Source organism: Abrus precatorius, unplaced genomic scaffold (genome assembly GCF_003935025.1).
Source record: "Abrus precatorius isolate BTA unplaced genomic scaffold, Abrus_2018 Scaffold5, whole genome shotgun sequence".
Classification (NCBI taxonomy): Eukaryota; Viridiplantae; Streptophyta; class Magnoliopsida; order Fabales; family Fabaceae; genus Abrus; species Abrus precatorius.
In genome coordinates this window covers 7,760,503-7,783,279 of record NW_020874395.1, presented here as the reverse complement: position 1 = coordinate 7,783,279, position 22,777 = coordinate 7,760,503, and the positions used below count along the sequence as shown (strand labels likewise).

The 22,777-nt window shown below is 30.6% G+C and overlaps 2 protein-coding genes across 2 annotated transcripts; both read right to left on the bottom strand.

Moving 5' to 3' along the window:
- Positions 1 to 9,100: 9,100 nt before the first annotated feature.
- Positions 9,101 to 10,320, bottom strand: LOC113867850 (NADPH-dependent aldehyde reductase-like protein, chloroplastic). Its single transcript, XM_027503346.1, has one exon. The coding sequence runs from the start codon at positions 10,266 to 10,268 to the stop codon at positions 9,459 to 9,461; it is 810 nt and encodes a 269-aa protein (XP_027359147.1). The 5' UTR covers positions 10,269 to 10,320; the 3' UTR covers positions 9,101 to 9,458.
- A 3,199-nt stretch (positions 10,321 to 13,519) lies between these two features.
- Positions 13,520 to 22,569, bottom strand: LOC113867556 (probable dolichyl pyrophosphate Man9GlcNAc2 alpha-1,3-glucosyltransferase). The gene is made up of 6 exons (XM_027502947.1): positions 20,521 to 22,569; positions 19,985 to 20,168; positions 19,769 to 19,876; positions 18,956 to 19,117; positions 14,193 to 14,445; positions 13,520 to 14,094 (listed from the first exon to the last, which is right to left on the bottom strand). Exons 1-6 carry the CDS (start codon positions 20,907 to 20,909, stop codon positions 13,646 to 13,648), a joined length of 1,545 nt encoding a protein of 514 aa, XP_027358748.1. The 5' UTR covers positions 20,910 to 22,569; the 3' UTR covers positions 13,520 to 13,645.
- Between the last annotated feature and the right edge of the window lie 208 nt (positions 22,570 to 22,777).

Genomic DNA, 22,777 nt, shown 5'->3' with positions numbered 1-22,777 from the left:
TATTTTAAGAGTTTAATTTTAGTGAATTGTCGTTTAAAAAATTTTACATTGTAAACTAATTATAATACATTATAAATATAATTTTTATATTAATTATTACAAAAATTAATTATTCTTACTAATATAATAGTTTATGGTTGAATGATAGTGTAAAATAAATGTACACCACTAGTCTACTTAAAATAGTATTAATATTTTCTTTTAGTTTTAAACTAAACGGATGCTTAATATTATAAATGAAGTAACGGCTTTTTATTTTATTTTAAATATATTTAGCATTGGCATGCTTTAAAATAAAATGATTGAAGATCTACGTACGGGGTTCATGCCAATTCAAGTCAAAAAGTCAAAACTATTTTACATAACAGATTTTATTTTATTTTTTTCAATTCTACGGTGTAAAAATGAAGAGTATTACATGCTCGCTTAACATAAAACAATGACTACTAATTTTATATTTATAAATAATAAACTTAATAATTTATTTAAAATAAATAAATAAATAATAATAATCTTCAATTTATAAAAAAAATATCATGTTTCTTTAAATTTAAAAACATCGTAATAAGTATTTTATTTTTCTTTTTTTTTAAGAAAGAATTATCTAGTATATATTTTTAAATTAAAATTAAACCCAATTAACATAAATTAGTTTAAGTTGTATATGCTAGATTTTTTTAAAATAAGATTTCATGTTTCAATTTTATGATTAAAAAAATTCATCGAAAAAACTAATTTAATTTTAACTCCACGATAATTGAATATTGCTTGCCCTAATATACTCAAATTTCCTAAAAACACTAATTGCTAATTAAACATCATCAGTTTTTGAATGAACCATATTTAGTTCCTACTCGTGATATTCGAATATTATTATACAATATGAAAATTGGGGCATACAGATATTGAAATATCATAAAGTCGTGTCATATTCACACCAACAAAAAAGTTGTGATATTCAAAAGTTTGGTGTTTGGAATTAAAATTTTGAATGCTAGCCTTCAATGTTAAAATATGAGAACTTAACTTCTCTAAACTAAGAAAATGTTATCATACATAGAAAAGTAAGATTATACACCATTAATTTAAATTTACTTATTTTATAAAATATTTTAATTTAAATTAATAATAAATAAAGTGCCATATTTTTATTTTACATATTTTCTTAGCTTGAAAGAGTTTGATTTAAAATATTGTTTATGTCATTTCTACACCTAAACAGATAAAATAAATATAATGACTGAATTGATAAAATTAATTATTGAATAACTAGCTAGATATCTTTAATACCACACTTTGTCCCCCACTCTGCATCTACTCTATTGATATAAATTTCTTATATTTATTCCTTAATTTAGATGTTCCCGTAAACATTAATGTGAAATTGACTCTCAAACATTGTAATGTGACGATAAAGCCTTCTAAATATGACTGAGTCATGTAATTGTTTTTCTATCTACTTCTTCTATGGAATTTTGTTAATTTTTTTCGGTTTTCTTTTTCATTCAATTTTATGGAATTTATAGTAAATTAAAAATCGTATGGATAAAATAAACTCACGTTAAATATGTGGTCACTGAGGAAAGTATAAATTGTCCAATCTTCTTTAAATACCATAAATGAACTGTCCCAAACATGTTATTGAGGTCTCAGGTTTCGGAAAGAAATGCATTTTCACAACAATGGCAATTTTGAAGTAGCACAGTATCTTTATTTTCACACACAAATAATTAAAATTAAAATGAATTTTTTTCTCGAGAGATGTTTATATATTATATTTTAAATATTTTTGTCGCAGTGATTCTTGATATGATTACTCAGTTTTAATTAAATATTTTTAAGTAAATATTTTACATAAAATTTTTATAGCTAATAATAGAGGTTTTTAAAATTCCATTATATATACCTTCAACATAAAATATTAAAATCAATAATAACTTGTTCAAAATTAATAAGCATAAAAAAAAAAGTATACGATATGTTTATAAGAGGGAAAGGAGGAAAAATTTAAAAAGTATCCAAGGGAAGTGAAAATAATTTCAACTTGAAAGAAATTTCAACGTCTTAAATTGAACAATTTAAAAATTCTTTGGGTACACAAGTTTAACTTTGTTTTACAAATTCATGAACTAATGCATGTTGAATTGGTGAATGGTGATAGATAGAGGACTAGAGATTTGAAACCAAAGGTAAATGCACCGCCAATATATGAATCAGCATAATGAATCTTATGGTGGTTGAGTTGTTAGATGAGTAATTGATTGAAAATGAATTATTTTGAAAGAAGCAGTTTAACACAGCAAGAGACAGAAACAGAAGGAACTGCTTGTGAATTAACAGGCCATTCTGTAGTCCTTTGTCCTCTCTCCCATGGCCTTGCATTGCACCCTACCATAGGGCCTTTGGTCTCTTATCAAGTGAAATCCCCCCCTTGTCGCTTTCTGATTCAAAGGTACTTGATTCAGATAAAAGTAATTTATTATTATTTTTAATTAGTTATTCATAGTTTATTTAAATAAACTCTACAATGAAAGTTATTGTAATAAGTTTATTAAGTCAGGGATAGATTTGAAAGATTTTCTATGAAATTTATTTGGATTTTTTAAAAATGCTTTATGACTTTTATAAATTATTATTTTAATAAATTTTTATACACAATTTTATTAATTAAATTATTTATTTATATACCCAGATTAAATTGTTAAACAAATATGCTCTTAGAGGACTTTATCTCATCAATCTACGTTGATCTGAGTGATAAATGATTTGATATTTTTTAAATAAAGTCTTAAATTTGAGTCTTTGTGTATGTAAAAAAAAATTTAGTAATAGACTCATTCAATTTAAGTATACAATTTTATTATTGTCAATAATTAGTACAGCAAGATAAATTTATTGTAAAAAAATATACTTTCTTTGAGATTTTTAATATATTATAATATAATTTTTAATCAAGCAGTGATAGACGTAACCGTGTACATGGCACAATAGTCTTATAGTTCCAAAAATCCTCACAGCTTGAAACATTATCCCCATCGGTTCCTAAAAACATTGCACATGCTCCCCTTGGTTTCTATGACTTGAGGTGACCACAAATACAATCCGTACATTATTTTCTTCAAGCATCTTTCAATGTGACGTTGTGTTAGAAATCTTATATTGACTTGGGTATTCTTTTCTCTATCCTATGGTTGAAATAAGCTCTAACTTCATGTGGCACTTTCTTGAGAAGGAAGAAAAAGGTAACAGCTAAATTATGAACATATCACACTTTACTAGTTTGGGAGGGAGTGGAAAGCATTGGATAAGGGCTCATAACTTTTATGGTTGAAGAAAGGCGTTGGAGACCCATAAAAAAGTGACTTGCATAGTAATTATTTGATCAGATGAGGCGTGAGGGTGACCTGCATTTTCAACGCAGGCATATGAATAAACAATATGTGATGCATGAAACAGCCACCTACCCTAAGGATATGCATGATGTACCGATTTTTATGATCTATCATTGTGTTGAAAGTTCCTTTACCACTACTTTATCCACATCAATTCCATGTCACCAAACAACCCATTGAGTTAAGTTGAATCCACTTCTATTTTGCACCCCTCTTCAACGAGCTTGAAGTCTTGTGAGAGACTTTTTTCCCCTTTACCATTTTTCTCATGTAGGATATGCAACTTTCAAAGCAATGTTACTTGCAATACCACTTTGAGTCTAGTCATTTTTATCATCTACTAAAGGTGGCAACTTTGAATTTGTGTTTGTAGTTTTGCCCTCGTAAGTGTCTTGATCATTCAGAACCTGCTACTCTGGAATAATGTAAATGGCATAACCACATGTAATAGTGATACATACTAGTCAATTAATACAGACTCAATAAATTGCCATTATGAGCTTGTAGCTCAATCGATTATGGACCAAGCTAGTCCTTAAACTTGGGCATGTTGATGATACCAGGGATTCAATCCTCTCTCCAAAAAAAAAAAAAAAAGTAGGTGCTTACAATTTTTATATAACTAAAAACAAAGTTAGAGAAAGGAAATTATAGTACTTGTAGATTAACTGACTGTAATTCCATTCATTCATGCTTTAAGAGAATCGTATGTATCAAGTCCCAATATTTGTAATTACAATATTTCTTTAAGATAGTAATGCTCAACTAAAATTAAGAGGCTTGATATGCATTTCAATATATATATATATTGAAATTTAAGATATCTATACACTTAAACTTCTCATGCATATATTTTATGATATTTAAGTGTCATACATTGTAATCCTTCTTTCTTTCTTTCTTTCTTTTTATAAAATTAACTAACTAGTTTATTAGGTTCAATAAAAAATAATTATGTTTTATAAATTTAATATACATTAATAAACTATAAAATGAAAAATTCAAAAGTAAAATAATTAATATGTATAAAAACTAAACTACAAGCATACATAATTATTAAATTGGCGACTTAAAGCTCATATGAAAGTAAAATCTAAATTGGAAACATATGTGTCTATCAAATTAAAATAAGCTTAGGATATTTATAAATGATGTTAACAGAATTGATTAAAACAAAGAATGGATCTTGAATAAAAAAGGAGAAAAGGAAATAGAGAGCTAAACAAGCAATAACAATGGTAGTTGGCACTAGTGATGAAACCACTTTTTACATCAATTAAAAATGACATTCTAAGTTAAAGCAATTTAAATATAATTGATATAATAAATTACAATATTTTACATCAATTAAATGATAGCTGATATAGTAAATGATGATTTTCTAATTTTCTACATTGGTTATACTATAATTTAGCTATTGTACATTAGTTTTACTTACAAAATATGTAGAAAGTGTAGGAATTTTAGATTATGAATTGAGCCCATCTAAATTATAGTTTTTATATCAATTATAACATAACTGATTTAGAAAGTTATATTCTACATCATTTCAAGGATAAAGTGGTAAAAAAAAGTCACATTTTAGATTGGTTATGGTGTAAACTGGTTTTTTTTCTTTTTTTTCTAATAGCTTATTACTTTCTATACATTATCACGCTTGATTGATAATACAGAATTAACCATACAATGACTATTATTTCAACATATATGTGATATTATAATTCCAAAACTCTACAAACTTCATTTGCTTTTGTATCAATACATTATACATTTCTATGTTGAAAATGTGCAATAACTTCTCTCTTTTCAACTACACGCGTCTTACACCCTCTATAAAATTTATTTCCGAGAACATACCATAATTTCTATTATTGTATACTTATATTAAAAATCTTTATTATATAAATTTATCAGGAAACCCACAAATCACATATTGAAGGATGCGGAGTGATGATGGTAAGGGAGCAAGAACAGGATCGATAAGAAGAAAGACACCAATGATTTGCACTCACAATGACCTACGTTCTACATGCCTGTGAGTATTAAACATCACATCGTTTGTAAGATTCTTACGAATATTAAGCGATACAAAGTAGCATTTTGTGTTTTTCAAAACATAATTTGAAATATCCTTTGATGGGTGTGTAACCTTATTAGATTGACTAATATGCCCTTTAAAGTTATATATTAGAAGAATGTAGAATTACTAGGATTTTTAATGATTTCAAAACAAAAATTGGAGGTATACAATTTATGGAAACAATTGCTCACTTTTTAAAAAATTTAAAGAATACTTCAAAAAAATTAGTGATTGTTTTCTTTTAAAAAAAAGTCAAACTTATTTAAGTTTAAAGAAAATCTTTAATTTAATCCTTAAAATTATTACATCGTTGATCATTCTTAATATTTATCTTTGACTCTGTTAATTTAGTCCTTTCAACCATCTACTGTAGCATTAGAATGTTAAAGTATCATGTTAAGTATGATTGATAATATGGCAAAAATAATATTATTATATATAATGTGGTATATATTTTTCCTTCATTTTGATCCGTTAGATTCTTAAATTATTTCATCTATCATTCATTTTTTCTTAACACTATTATTGCTGAAAACCACCTTTAAAAAGAAATTTTTTTTCCACATTAATATTGCATTTAAAAACTTAATAACATTATATTAAAAATCTAACAAAAGATTTTTAGCCAAAAAGAAAACCCTTAAAACAATTTATCCAACTGATGTGTCCATTTGATGCATGCACAAAATTAAATGAAACATATTTTTCTAATATGTTTTTTTTAAGTTTTATTTTTCTTAGTAAAGTCAATTTGTTTAGATATCTAGTTCTACTTAATTTTATTTTAAAGTTTTAAACTACACTAAATATAATATAAAAAGATATTTCATCATACTTTTACACATCTTTTGGATTGGAGTTGGAGTGTTTCCTTATAACTTTAAGAAATTTGGTGGGATGCATGGTCTTAATTTTATTAAGTCTTTTAACTCAATTTTATTTTGGTTTGGTCTTTTAACTTTTTTTTCTGATTTGGTCCCTTAACTTATAAAAATGATTTAAATAAGTCTTATTTTATATATAAAAAATTAATTCTGTTAAAATATTATATTGTTTATCTTATTATTGCTTGTAAATTTTGATAAAAACACAACATATTCTATCTTTAAAATAGTTCACTATAATCAAAATTAGTTATTTAATGTAATTAACTATAAAATAGTTTAGATTTGTTAAATAACTTTAAAAAAATATACAATTTATACTAGTGTAATGTTAGAATTAAATATCACTCATTTTACTTGTTCATTTATGTATTACCAACAAATTAATTAAATTAAATATTTTTATTTACAATCAATTAGTTAAACATTTATTTATTGTCAACCAATTATTTAAATAGTTATCGTTAAACTTTTTTTTTATGAAATTTTCTTTCTATTATTGTGAGCTTTCCTTTCTCTTTAGTAAGAGTTTTTTTTTTTTTTTCCCTTCCTCTCCTTATTTTTGGTTCTTTCTTTTCTTCTTTTCCTCCTTTCTTTCAATATTTATTTACCTACTACTATCTCTTTAACTTTATTAGCCTTTTCTTCTCTTGTTTGAAGCTAGTCAACATCATCATCCTCTACTTCTAATGGCTAAAACTATCTCAAGTGTTTTTAATGATTTTTGAAGCATGGTTACAGTACTAGTAAAGCCCATTACAACAACATAGCGTGGAAAAAACAAAAGATAGCAAATGAAGAAAAAGCAAAAGAATGGGTTTATTTTCTCTAGTTGCATGAGGCTTCATTACAACAAGTAGAGAATATTTAACTAATTTGAAGCTATCAAGGTCTTTTATGTATATATTTTTTATGATTTTGAGTAAGCATGTTGTGCACTTTTATAGTTATTTTTTGAAGCATTATTATATCATTCTTTGTAGAGATTTCAGTTCTCTAATATCTCATGTAAGTTTTAATTTCAATGCTTGTAAGTGTCACTGGGCTATTCAAAACTTAATTCTACCATTATTGACAAAAATAAAAAGATTAAATGTATCTCTATTGGACAAAAAACAAAGTATCTATTTTCTTAGTGATTTGTTGGCCTAAACCCTGCACAACCATAGGTGGACAACGAACTCGGTATAGATAATGGGATAAGAGAATATTATATAATATTGTTTTAATTTATCTTATTTCTAACATTTATTTAACAAATAGAATATGAAAAATTTATTCTATCTCTTTATCTAGTGTAAATTTTATCCTATCGCGTTAAAATAAACATGATAATATAATGATGTTAATTAGTTGTCTTTGAGTATATCAAATGTAAGATATATGAATCATTCTATTCTTATCCTATTATGATTGTATTCAACTTTCATAACTTATATATTATCATGTACACCACGAAGATTGTTATTGTCTCTTTTATTTTAAAACTTATACAGCTATATAAACCACAATTAATTGAAAGGGTTGAACTTTTGACATTTCGTAAATAATTGTGCACACTATGCTAGACCTATGTTGTAAAGATTTCTTCATGATTTATAATTAGATATTAACCCAATTTTTGTATATCCTGAATAATGATGCCAGCTCCTTCAATGTCCCAACTAACTTCTGAATAACCTGGTTTTGTGCCATAATTGGTCTTTATAAGTCTGCAATTCATGTGATCTATAACACTACGAGTGACGCGCTCCAATGCTGCTTGGTAAGATTATGCTCGATATGTCGTAATCAAGTTTTGGAAAAGGAACAAAAAACTATACCAACCATTTTCTAATATATCTCATAATGCTAAAATTAACTATAATGTGCAAAACAACCAAGTACTAAAAAAAATGGTAGGGTAAGTTTCTTACCGAGCAATGGAACTCCACTGCTATAATAGTGTGTTCATAACAATGCACTTGACATCTATCAAAAGAAAAAAAGATAATTGTGTTGCAAAAGTTTTGAGGGTCAGAATTTTATAGCTAGCAACTAGATAGCGAGTCTTCAACTTTGACTACTTTCGTGTGTGCCTACATCTAATTTCTTATCCTAAGAATCAGAATTCATTCATACAGTTATCCAAGAAATGTAAAACAGGTAAACTCCTTTAAAGCATGACGCAGAAAGTCAATAAAACCAGATGAATTATTGTATTGCATTAGTCATCACTACTGTGTGGTAATATAACTATCACTAGTATTTATACGCTCTCTGCCACTGACCACTGAAGAACAGTCATCAATAAACTGGGTACAGCCGGACAGCTGAAAAAGTAACAGCTTCAAAATAAAATTGTATCCAGATCGAAAGTATACAATCCAGCGTGCTGCAAAAATATGCTTCTGTTATAATTTCTGCAGGTTTCTTAATTCCCCCTTTCTTCAATGACACTGTGACAATAGACCAATTGATGATACTGTGTCTAAAATCTCTGTTGAATCATACGATAAAATTGAATATGGAAAATTCTAATATAGACGTATAGGTAGGAGGTATTTTTAAAAGGAATAAACAGGTTGGCAGCTCTGAGCATACTGCCAAGTGTTGTCAGACCATAAATTTATCAAAATACATACCATTTATTGTAAGCTGATTCAGCTACATGGTTATCACAGTCTCTTATTAGAACTTCATTCTAATATTATAATGGAGGACTAGTATACGTAAGGATATGGAACAAGAAAAAATTCCTTGCTATAAGAGTACCAACAATTTCTTTATTAACCAAAAGAGACCAATCAGAAACTGACTACTTAGCATGCAAAGTTGAAGCTATTTTGGGTTTATATACACTGTATTCACAACAGAAATACTCTGCCAAATAAGCTAGGCTTCCTATAAAGTCCTAATTACAATTTTACAAAACAATATGTAAACTTGTAACATGATATTTCTCAGATTCAGAAATCAGGATACTAGTAGTGGGATATCACAATCACAAGTTACAACAACTGAATTTAACAGCAATTTATGACAATTCACAAAATCATTTATAAATGCAATGCAATTGCAATTGATCAACGTCAAGAATGCACATAATTTGCAATTAGAACGCTAAACATAACCACCATTAACACGAATAATTTGACCATTGACCCATTCACCAGCATCAGAAGCCAAAAACCCTACCAGAGGAGCAACATCCTTCGTCTCGCCAAGTCGCCCCAACGGTGACTCGTCGACGATCTTCTTCACCTGCTCCTCCGTCCTCCCGCCGAAGAACAGTTCCGTCGCGATTGGCCCCGGTGCCACGCAATTTGCCGTAATTCCTGTCCCCTTTAGCTCCTTCGCCAGAATCTTCGTCATCGCCTCCACCGCCGCCTTCGCCGCCGTGTACGCGCCGAAGCCCGGCTTGAGTGCCGCCACCTGCGACGACGAGAACAGAATGATTCTCCCTCCGCCGCCGCGCTTAACGCGGTTCGCAGCCTCACGCGCACAGAGGAACGCGCCGCGCGCGTTCACGGCGAAGACGCGGTCGAAACTGTCGACGGAGGTGTTGGCGATGGTGGGATAAGTGCTGTCGAGGGTTCCGGCTGAGTTGACCAGGATGTGAACCGGTGAGTCGAAGGCTCGCTCGGCCGAGTCGAAGAGGGATTGGACCTGGACAGGGTCGGAGATGTCGGCGCGTAATGCGATGGCGCGTGGGAGGGTGGCGGAGGAGGCGGCGTTAATATCGGCGGCGAGTGAGTCGGCGCGGAGCGAGTTGGAAGAGGAATAATTGATGACGAGTCGGGCGCCGAGTGAACTCAGATGGAGAGCGACTTCTCGACCGATTCCGCGGGACGAGCCAGTGACGATTGCAACTCGGTCTTGAAGTGGCAGTGATTGGGTGGAAGTGGCGCAGCTTTGTTGTGGTGAAGCCATCTCTATGGGTTGATTCTGCTGGCTAGACACTGCTGCTGCCAACTCTTCTTAATAATAATAACCATAACATTATGATTACTCCATTTCAATAATGCATGTTCACACAGTTTATTCCATATGCCATTATCTTTTTGGATCATTAAATTAAATAAAAGAACAATGCGTTAAAAAATTAAAAATGCAAGAGCCAGTTTTATGAGTCAACTCGCATCTAACTCATATCATATTTTATTTGCACGTTTTCTTCTCATACAATAAAAAAAAAACTCAAAATTATTTGAGTCCTCCTAATTCTAATGGCCCAAGTGGCTAGCTTAATTTTATTGACTCTAATATAACCCATCTTTAACCAAATTCAATGGCCTTATTTGTGGGATCATCTCTATGCAATCTGGTAAGACAAGTATTCAACAACAACCCACAAAGATTAAAGAGAGATTAAAGAGGTAAATGATACTATGATTTGCCTAATCTTAAAAGTGGAACCCACAATTACCTTGCAACAACTACACCCCCATCATTTTATGCAATGTCTCACCCAAGGTCCTTACTATAGTACTTGTAACTAGATTGAGAGATCACATGAAAAATTTAGTCAGTCTCACGCATAGCTTCGTTCCTTAGGGGAAAAGAAACACTAGTGATAATATAATTATAAATCAAGAAGCAATTCAGTCAATGTGGGACAAAAGAGGCTACAAAGGACGGTTAGTTATAAAGATTGATCTTGAGATTACGATAGATTATGATGGAAATTTGTTATGGACATTGTTTAACAGATCAAATTTCTTGATAACTCCATGGATGTGGTTTGGCATTGTATTTCCTCCCTTAACATGTGCTTATATAGAACGGGAAAGTCCTTGAATCATTTTCACCATTTAAGCATTATCTAGGAGTTGATTTTTAAGAAGAAAAAAGAGGTAAGGAGAAGATTTATATAATGTAATTTTTTGTTTAAAAAAATTTATATAAGAGGAGGAAGATTTATAAACTTTCCTTATTATATGTTTTTAAATTTTTTCAATTTAGAGAATTTTGTATTAATTCTCTTTCTTTCTCTTCCTTTACCTTTTAAATACTTTCTTTTTCACTTTCTTCAAGCTCTCAAATAAAACTTTTAGTAGATCAAACAGGAAAAACTCATATCTCCTTATTTATTTGTCACATGCATAGATTGTCTATTTTCATTTAATTAATTTTAGAAACCAATTCAACAAAGGCAGTAAATCTTCCAATTATCCTTTGTTGATAACTTAATCCTTTTTGCATAAGCAAATTTGGATCAAGATAAAATTATGCTAACATGTTTAGATTTTTTAGTACTAGCTCAAGTTAGAAGATCAACAAAGACAAGACTAGAATATTCTTTTTCCAATAATATCAATCATAACATGCAATAATAGATCAGCCCTGAATTAGGATTTCAAAATATAGATAATCTAGAAAAATATCAGGAATGTCCCTTTGTCACAAAAGAACTAGTGGACAAACTTTTCAATACATTCTAAAAAAGGGCTAATCAAAAGGTTAAATTCTTGGAAAGCTAGAACATTGCCTTTAACATAGGTGGAACTCTGACAAAGTTAGTATTATTTGCACTTCTTAGCTATGTTATGTAAACTACTTTCTGGTCGACATCCTTTTGTGCTGAGTTGTACAAAAATTGTAGAAATTTTGTTTGAAGAGAATCAGGAGTAGTAAAGAAGGTCCATATGCTAACATTGCAAAATATCTACAAGCCAAGGATTGTGGTGGGCTTGGAATAAGGTCTGTCAAACAAATGAATGATGTCTTCATGATGAAAATCTGTTGGGAAACTTGAGGACTCACTAAGCACATGTTAGGGGAGGATATACAGTTCCAAACCACATCGATAAAGTTGTTGAAAAACCTGCTCTCGTAAAATGTGTCCCTAACATACTTTCACTGTAGTTTAACATATGTCTTGTGAAAGTCAATTTTTATACCAATCCATCCTTTAAGCCTTTTTTGTGCCACATTGAGTGAATCACTTCTTGAACTATAATTATATTATCACTATTGTCCCTCTCAAGAAAGAAGCTACACTAACTGAAACTTACTAATTTTTTCATGTGATCTCTCATTCTAGTTGCAAGAAATTTAGTAAGGGGCTAGTATGAGACATTGCATAAACTGATGGGGCATAGTTGTCTCAAGTTAATTGTTACTTCCACTTTTTGGATTAGATAGATCATATACCTCTTTCTAATCTTTTCTTGGTTATTGAATGTTGTCATTTTTTCATTCCAAGTCTTAATTATTTATACATTTAAATCATTTCCTTTAATTTTTCTTATTTGTCCTAAATTTGTACTATTTATATTCTTTTTCTCATAATATATTGTATTTATTTCAATTTTCATTTTTTAAATTGAAATTATTTGTGAAACACAGGAAATGATTGCTAGTTTTAAAACCACAAGCATGCTTCATACAAGAGCGAAATTCGCATAAAAAATTACTCAAATGTATTTTGTCTATTATAGTATTATGAGTATTTGTAACTGTGTAAAATATAAAAAATATAAACTATAATATCTTAAAATTAATTCAATTGATAAAAAATTATTTAATAGCAATAAAAAATTGAATTAAAATTAAAAATAAAAACATTTGAAGTTTTTAGTTAAAATAAAATAAAATTAATTTAATAGATAAATATTTATTTTCACAGTTATTTAAAATTACCTGAATAAGTCTAATGTGGATTAAAAAAATTAAATATTACTTAAAATTAAAGAAAAGTAAATCCTTATAATTAAATAGTTACTTGAAGAAAAATAATAAATTAATTTGATAAAATGAAAAAAAAAAAAACACATTATTACATTAGAAAAATACTGAGATTTTATTTGTAAAACGAAACCCAAATTTGTTACAAAACTATAAAATGAGCAGAGAAAATTTTCGCTTTCCATTCTCTTTAGGATTTGAATTATAATTAAAATATTGATTTGGAGTTGTCTATGAATTCTTATTGAATTTACTTTCTCTTTTGCAGATTTAAAAAATCGTAATCTCTAACAGCCTGCAATAAAGAATACATTAGAGCAGATAGTCCAGCTTGCTTGCGCATGCTTATCAATAGACTACTGGTAGGGTGAAGGACATATAAAAGGTTTTTCTGTAGTACCAATAAAATCTGATTAAATATAGACACGGAAAAAGAACAATCAAGGAGGGCAGCAAACACTGAAGACTAAAGATTATAAAATCATTACAGTTAAGGTCAATGCAGGCCAAGTTCTGAACTCACATTCTATAAACCATTGTTGAAATGCATCAAACATGCCACCTCCACAGCCAACTGTCTAACATGAACAACCCATCTAACTTAAAAAGTAAAACCAATGTCAAATGAGCTTCTTTTCTCTTTCTTCTAATTTCACGGGTTTATTTAACATCCACTGCTTTATATTGCAGCCAAGAGTTACAAGCACAAACTGAGAGAAGCATAGATTCATAATTACTGCTTCAAAAAGGAAAGGATACTTCTCAGGAGGATGCATGGTCAAGTAAACTACATGAAGAATAAAAGAGCAAAATAAAATAAGGTGCATAGTTGTTGAGCCCAAATACTTATAAAAATAATTACTCTCTCTAATTCCGTGTTGACCAGGGGCATTGAGTATCAGGATAAAGAAAGCAAGTAAAGCCAAATATGGAACAACCAAGTTGTCGCGACATATCAAAGGAAACATGGAGAGCATGGCAAATTGCATGAACCACCTAAAAATAAAAGGCTCTTCAACAGCCAGCAGGGTTGCTGGAAGAAGTGGCAGCAAAATAGACTTCTCATGCACTGAAAGGGCAAAAAGGAGCACGGATAAGTTCTCATAAGATTGTTCTTAACAAAATTATCACAATTCTGAAATGTGAAAGAAACAAAATACTACCAACCTTGAAATGAAAACAAGTAAAATGAGAAAGAACTATTCAGCAGCCCATATAGGAAACCTCGATTGCTAGGAGACTTTATTTGTTGAACCATTGAAGGAAGACATGTTATAACTGTTATAATGAAGCTGAGAAGCTTCAATGACTCTGTTGTAAACAATCTTTTCCACTTGATAAGAACAGAAGAGGCACACCAAAAGTTGGCCACATAATCCTCAAATATTCCCCTTTCAAAAGGAGCAAGACGAGAGAGGACCTGTCACAAGTGCCACATGCAAATAATAAAGGTCCTTAAAAGGATCAAATGTCTCAATCAACAGCTTGGATTAAACTTATACTACTGCCATGTTTATATTAATATGCCTAATGTAGACTTAGACCAATTGCCTTTAGCTAAGAGTAATTTGTAATCTTGCTTGATATTCTCCAAACTGTAGCCTATATTAGCGGAACTTTCACAAACTAGTAAAGCAACAGAACAGTTTTAATTTTGGAAAATAGGTAACAATGAAAATCGGTAAGCATGCCTGGTAATTCAAGAATGATAATGAATCTTTCACTAAAGTGAATAATTTGTTCAAATAAAATTATAGCTTTAATCCTGTAGTAAGTGGTTGAATTTTTCCTATAGTAAATTTGGTATGCAACGATGGAAACAGACAACATTATTTAATTTTCAAGCATACTGGATAATAATGTTTAAAGTATCACTTTATCCACATACATCAATTACAGCAACATAAGAGAAATACAGAGCAGGAAGATCAAGAATTCTCCTAACAGTACTGAAAGATAAATAATAATGATGATGATGATAACAACTCAAAGAAGCTATTAAATAATTGTGTATAACCAATATAGACACCACTTTAAAAGAAGCATGAGCATAAACCCACAAGGAAGCAGGAAAAAGTATCACCTGAATCCTATCACAAATAAAATTCACATCCAAAGACCAGTTGCTGAGAATACTAGCATTTTGCTCCAACCAAATAAGCCTCGAGCCCAAAAAGATAGTGCGCACCACCAGAACACATTCATTTCATTTTCCCAAAATTACAATATTCAGAAGAGAAGAAAATCACAGGTGTGATGACAAATCCAGTGCCCATCAAACAACTGTATTGATAACCATCTAGCATATTCCAAACAAAAGAGATGAGTAGTAAGCTTCCAAACTCCTATAACACCCTACACAACATTGGAAACATAGCCTTGTATGAGCTATGCATTTGAGGGTTGACTGTTGAGTGTTGAGATCATGATCTATAAATTTCATGAATCTGCTTCTTTATTTGAAAATTCACCTAATAACATATGCATGCTTCTTTCTTGTTCCAAAATGCATATAAGCATCCCTTCTTACCGTCATATAGTAGGCTCTTATGTAGAGCTGTCAAAAAGTTCAATTGGCCCAGCTCTAACCCTAGCCCATGTAGGTTAGTGCCAAAAACCCTATGGGCCAAAAAGCCCATAGGCCAGGGTTAGGGTCAGGGCCCTATGGGCCAAAAAATTCCAACAATTGCAAGTTTTAACTCAAATTTAATTTCATTCCTAACTATCAACATCTACCTTGATTAAAGAAATTTTCACTTTCAATTTCATGCTTTCTTTCACGTAGTTAGGTAATCCAAAGCAATATCTACACTCCCTCAAGAAGCAACAGCAAGAATAATTGCATCCACAATCTATGAAACCCACCCATAATTCATAAAGTGACATTACCAACAGAAACCAATTAAACTTGAACTTAATAAGTTGGTTGCCATACCTAGCACTTTTACTAAGTGCTTTAAACATGAACTTAACATGCAAGATACAGCCAAATATTTCGTTGGCAATTAAACATCAATGCAATAACATAATTTCTATAAACAATCTAGATTTTACATAAACTCATCTATAACAAAAGAACATCACTCCCAAGTGCAAATAGAACCAATTTCATGGGCTCCCTTATCTGTTCAATATAAAAAAGTAGATAACAGCAAAATACACAAGATGTTCCTTTTAACTTGATAGGTACTTTATGGTCACAAATAGCTCCTAATACTTTTTTCTACTTTAATCACCCAACTTGTATTCAATGAGTAATATCTTCATTAATTTTCTCATCATTTTATATAATCAATCCCAAGTACTTAAAACTGAAAACTTGAAACATATCATCTCCAATTTTAATTTCTGACACATGATCCTCATCTTGTTTTTTTGTAAAACCTATAATACATATACTTTGTCTTACTTCTACTTAAATGAACACCCTTAGATTCGAAAGGCTACCTCCATAACTCAAGTTTAGCATTAACTTCTTTCAAATTTTCAACTAACACTATATCATCTGCAGACAGCATGCACTAAAGGATATATTTTGTATGTCATTTGTAAGTACATCTAAGACTAGCTTGAACAAGTAAAGGCTCAAAGCAGAGCCTTGATATAAACTTATTCCTATTGTCAAATCCTTAGATACGCCTCGAGAAGTTCTCACACATGTAGATGCTCTCTCATACATAATATAGGCTTAAATACAGTTTTAATCCTTATAAATATAGCACATTTTTGTGATAAGTACTAATAAAGTTATTTGTCAGGATTTAGTCTCTGCTTTCAACTCTCTTATTAAGTGTTGAGCTATCTTATTAAGTGCTGAGCTAACTGACAAAGAATCAATTCATTACCATTATGTTGCTGCAACATATTGCCACATAATTTAATTTTTTAATATTTTATTACTTAAAATTAGGCTTAAATACAATTTTGTTCCCTATAAATATAACACATTTTGTAATAAGTTCTTATAAAGTTTTTTATTAGGATTTTGTCCCTAAAATGTTAAGATGTTAGGATTTAGTTCATGCTACCAACCTCCCTTCTATCAAGTATTGAACTGGATCACAGAGATGTCATTGCCATCTAAATCATGGTCCCAAATGAGTTTCAGGTTATGAATGCAGAATTTGAGCATGTATTTCAAGCTCCTATTGGTAATACTCTTGCTATGATGCTTAGCTTTAACTGTGTATTTTTTGTGAGGGTTAGGATTTTTTGGTTTGGGAGAAATTGGGATTTTGAGAGAGGTTGAAGGAGGACTTTTTTGCAAATATATAAAATATATTCAGGAACTTATTTGCAACTATTAATTTTAAATAATAACATATTTAAAAAATTAACTGACAGGACAGTAACGTAAAAGTGTGGAGTTAGCTCTCTATCAATCAGCTCAATACTTCACAGAAGAAAGGTTAACAGTAAGAACTAAATTTTAACAAAAACATTTTATAAAGATTTATCGTAAAATGTGTTATATTTATAAGAATCAAAATTATATTTAAGCATAGTTTTAAATAATAAAATATTAAAAAATTAAATGATGTAATAATTCATGGCAGTGATGAGCTGACTCTCTATCCGTCAATCAGCACTTAACAGAAGAGAAGTTAATGACAAAGACTAAATCCGACCTACTTAACATTTCAGGAACTAAATTCTAACAATTTTATAAAGACCACAAAACGTGTTACATTTACAAGAACCAAAACTGTATTCTAGCCCCCGAATATGATACATGAATATCTTTCTTTTTTAAAGTCTTCTATAACACTTCTCTTAATACTCGATCATATGTATTTTCCAAGTCAGTAAAAACCATATGTAAATCTTTTTCTTTTTAGAGATGTTTTTTTATCATCTTTCATAAAAGATATATAACTTATGTTGTAAACCTTCTTAGTATAAAACTAAATTGATTTTTCACAATCTCAATTTCCTCCAGTATTCTATGTTCAATCACTTTTTTCCACAACTTTATAGTGTGACTCATAAGTTTAATCCCTCTATAATTTGCATAATTTTAAATATTACCCTTGTTCTTATATATTGGAACCAAAGTATTCTTCCTCCATTCATTTGATATATTCTTAGATCTAAAACTCTTGTTAGAAAGCTTAGTGAGCCACTCCAGTCCTTGTTTCTCCAAACTTCTATAGGGATATTATCGAAGTCAACCGCTTTATCATTCTCCATCCTCTTAATAGCTTCTTTTACTTCTCCAACTCTAATCCTATAGTAATATGTCAAATTTAGATCATTTGCTCACACTTCTAATGCTGCTAAATTTTCATTTGCTCCTTATCATTCATTAAAAACTTTATAGAAATATTTCTCCCATTTGTTGTTGATGTCCTGATCCAAAACCAAAATTTTTCCTTCTTAATCCTTAATACATCTAACTTAATCCAAATCTCTATATTTTCTTTCTCTACTTTTGGCAAGTTTATAATCCTCCTTTCATCATACTTAGTCCCAAGACTTGATAGAACCCTTCAAAAGCCTTAAAACATGCTTCACTCACTGCTTTTCTACTCTCATTTCTTGCATTCCGATTCTTTGTCCAATTTTCAGCATTATTACATTATTTCTTGCATTTCGATACATTGTCCAATTTCTCCACAAAGCTTTCTATCACTAAAGATACAAATCAATTTACAGTAGCCTTCGAGATAAATCCCAAACATGAGGCATTTTAGTAGCCCAAGCTGGATATCACACAAGTGAGATCAATAACATAAGCAAAAGGCAGCAAAATCATATATATTTCTAGACAACCAAATGAAAATTAAAAAACAAAATTTCTGAAACCACTTTTTTCAAGGGAAGCACAATAGTAAAGGTAATATTAACAGTTTCCATGTAAGAATAATATAAAACAATGAAAAGTTTAGAATAGAAATGCAATTTGTAATGGGCAAAAACAGCAATATTACCTCCAAAATAGAATGCGTTGAATGCAGATAAGGCCACCACACAGACACAAAGGTTCCTAAAACAACAAATCCCAGTTTTGACACCTCAAGGATTGGATGTTTACGCCTCAGGCATTTACCCAAGAGATGGCCGAAGAAAGCAGGTGCAAAATATGCACTCATCTGGAAAAAAAATTCATAAAATAGTTATATTCCTTGAAGGAAAGTAAAATTAAAAAAAGAGACTGCATGTAATTATTATTTCAGATGTAGTTCATGATGTCCTTAGTCTATCCACTGACATGGCTACTTAGTCCACTACTTCCATTTGTTATTGTCCTGGCACCTATACAGTTCAGTTAACTAAAGATCATAATCAACAACACAACTAAAAAATTTAAATTCAATTATTCACTGTAATCCACACAAGACAAAAACAAAGTCATAAAGTCACTAAATTGATTCCATAAGATATATAGGCTAATAAGTATATCATGATTCAATTTGGGACATGCAAATTAATCAATAGCTTATAAGAATCAACCAAGAAAAAGGTAAAAATTATCTACAGGATCCAACCAATTGTTTCCTGACTTAACACCAACATAACAGATAATACCTGTAAATGAATGAAGCACCTGGCAAACGAAAATGATAAAATGCCTTTAAGAGGAAAAAGCATACCTAAACAATATTAGCTCATATAGAAAATTAGAATAATATCTCCTCTTGGGTAGGGTTGAGTAATTGTATATGAAAACATAGATCATGTAAAAATAGCTGGAAGTAACAAAACAAATGAAAATAGAACATGCAATGATGAAGGAGATTAACCTGTTTATGATTTAGAGCTAGACAATAAAGAACAGAAGCAAAAAGATCTTTCCCAGAGAGGATAGCAGCAACAGCTCCAACAGTAAGGCCCAAGCTGATGCAGTTGTACTGAAATACATTAAAATGAAAGATTCAAAAATTAAGGCACTACCAGACCTCCCACTGAAAATAAGTCAAGAATAACAGGCATAGAACATAAGAATTTTCTAGTGAAACCTGAAAATGACCATGATCAATTAAGATCAAACATGGATTTAGCAAAAGCATGGCAATGTGCCAGGCTAAGTCACTTTTATTGCTCCTCGAAGGTTGATTGTAATGAACAATAACAAAGTACAGGACAGCTGGAAAGAATATCAGGGCATCAGATGATAACACTGTCCACCTCATGAGTAGTTTTCTGCAGAAGTAAACCACAGTTAAAAACAGTAATAATAGTAGCAAAGTTAAAATAATCACTATTCATCAACAAAATTGAAAGTGAAAATTGAGTAGCCATTCATAGGATCCTAAATGGATAAACCATCGTTCTGGTCCATGAAAATGTACCTCCCTCATAATTCACTCATTGATTTAAATTATATAAAGAAAGTCCTTAAGTAGTTTAAATTTGTTTCAGTAGAAAGGCTAACAAACAAATTTGAATAATTCAAATACTGAATAGTATGCATGATTTGAATTGTCACTAAAATACCATTTCACTGTTCACAGAATATGTTAAATTACGAATGGAAAATGAGTAAAGTGCACACCCAAGATAGGACTCGTGACCTCTGGAAGTGAAAAGGGAAACAGAATCAGGGTGGAAGAATCTGAGGAAAAGCCCATGAATGTAGCTCTGGTAAGCAGTAAGAGGCGGGTAGTCAAGTCCCCAATAGCTCAAATCATTGCTTGAGCTGTTCCTGTACCATTCTTTAATTGGAAGGTTAAGGGTGATCTCCATCCAATGCCTCTGTGCCTCATAGTCCCCAAACTTTGGAGGGTTACCAGCACCAGAGTAATGGTGCAGTGACACAGCCACACGGACCAACAATGCAAACATCCCAATAGTGATGAATATTGCTGCTTTTCCTTGCTGAACCAACCACCACCAACAATCATCATCACTTGCAGTTTCCTTCACCTTCCTTCCCTTCCCCATTTTAGCAAAATCAACTCGATTTCATTCACCACGTTGATTCCTTAAACTAAATGAAAATTCAAAAGAAAAAGAAGACCCATCAGCCATTGTGTATTATTCAACTATTCCTGAACAGTCCAATTAGTAACTATTAAAAAATTAAAAGATGAATTTATTGTATATTATTCAAACTATTCTTCAACAATTCAATCAGTAACTAATACATACACACAAATAAATATATTTAATCGAATGATGAAGCTACTAAGCAGAACAAGAATTGCAGATACCAGAAGTCCAATACCAACATCACATTATATGCTCATACAGTAGCCTTTACATATTATTCAAAGCATCTGAATTATAAGCATGAATCATGTTAGAGATGAGACTCATGAGAGCATATAATTATAATAGAAGGTCAAGATTAAATTTAAGTAAAATAAGCATAAAAAAGTTAAGTGAAATAATTTTATTTATCCAAGTATGTAATATGAATAAATCAGAAATAGTTCAGGATAACACTTTGTCCTTTTTCTTATTCCAATTCCATCAAAGAGTGGTTACCACTAAATGGCATGGCACCTAAACCACAAGGAAGTAATTTGCAGGCACAAGTGCAGAATGCCTCCTTTCCCATAACAGCTTCAATAAGGGCAAGAGAAAAGCATGACAGAATGTACAAACAGGGCTAAGAATTCCCATGTTTTAAGTTTTAACTGTGTGAAGCCCACCAATGATTCAATGACCAAAACATAAAAATGAATGAATCCACACGTTCATTTGAGGCCAGCATAAAACCCTCTGTTTATAAACTATACATGGGAACAGAATAATGTGTGAAGGACCTTTTGATGAAATTATAGCAACCTTGGTAGCAAAAAGATACCTCAGGCCACACGAATAATAGAACACATCAAACAACTGCTAAGATTTTGTGGGCTATTTGAAACTAATTTTAACATTGCTTGCTTCCTAAAAAGCCAGGTCAGAAAATGAACTAAGATGAACAACTGGCAAACTATTTAGCTTATTTTAATGAAGCTTTGGCATTGTTGGCTTTCCAAAAGCATTATACCAGAAAATATGTTAATCTTAAAAACTTTCTCAGCTACCAACAAAATGATCACATACAGCATAAAGATTAAATGTGGTGATTGATTTCCACTCTATCTTCAGCATTCCTAAACATGTCTCAAGTTTGAAGTAAATCATAGTCTGAATCTATATAAAATAATCATCAAATATACAACACCCAAAAGTAAATGTACATCCACTTGCTAATTCAATTTAATCCATTTTCTAATTCAATGAACAAAGTGATGATGTATACATACTCCTCGCTCCCAAAACAGATACAAGAATAGACTAAAATTCTACTTACCATTTAAAAGATGAGTTTTTCTAAATTTGATGCTAACATACAAGCCAAATACAGAGAACCATATACATCATTCTATTACCCATAAAACAACATATGCAACACTATGATTGACATATCTAGGAGTTCATTAATAAAGAAAACGATGCATTTCTAATATCCAACACAAGTCAAAAATCGAAAAAACAAAAAACAATTTTAGATATTAAAAAAAGTCAGAAAATTAATCTGAAGCTAAAGCTCTGCTTGGCTGAGAAAAAGCATTAACAGCAAGATATCCCCTCCTTAGAAAATCAAAAGCAAAAAAAAAAAAAAAAAAAAAAAAAAAAAAAACCACATTTTCGATCAAAAAAACAAATCAAAAACACCAATCAATTCATTCCCCTTCATTTTCTCCACACTCACCCCGAGAAACAAAGACCAGAAGATGACAGTAAAAGAAAACTGAAAGCACCCTGGTGGAATTATTAGGAAGATTAATAGTAAAAGTAAAAGAAATTGTTGAATT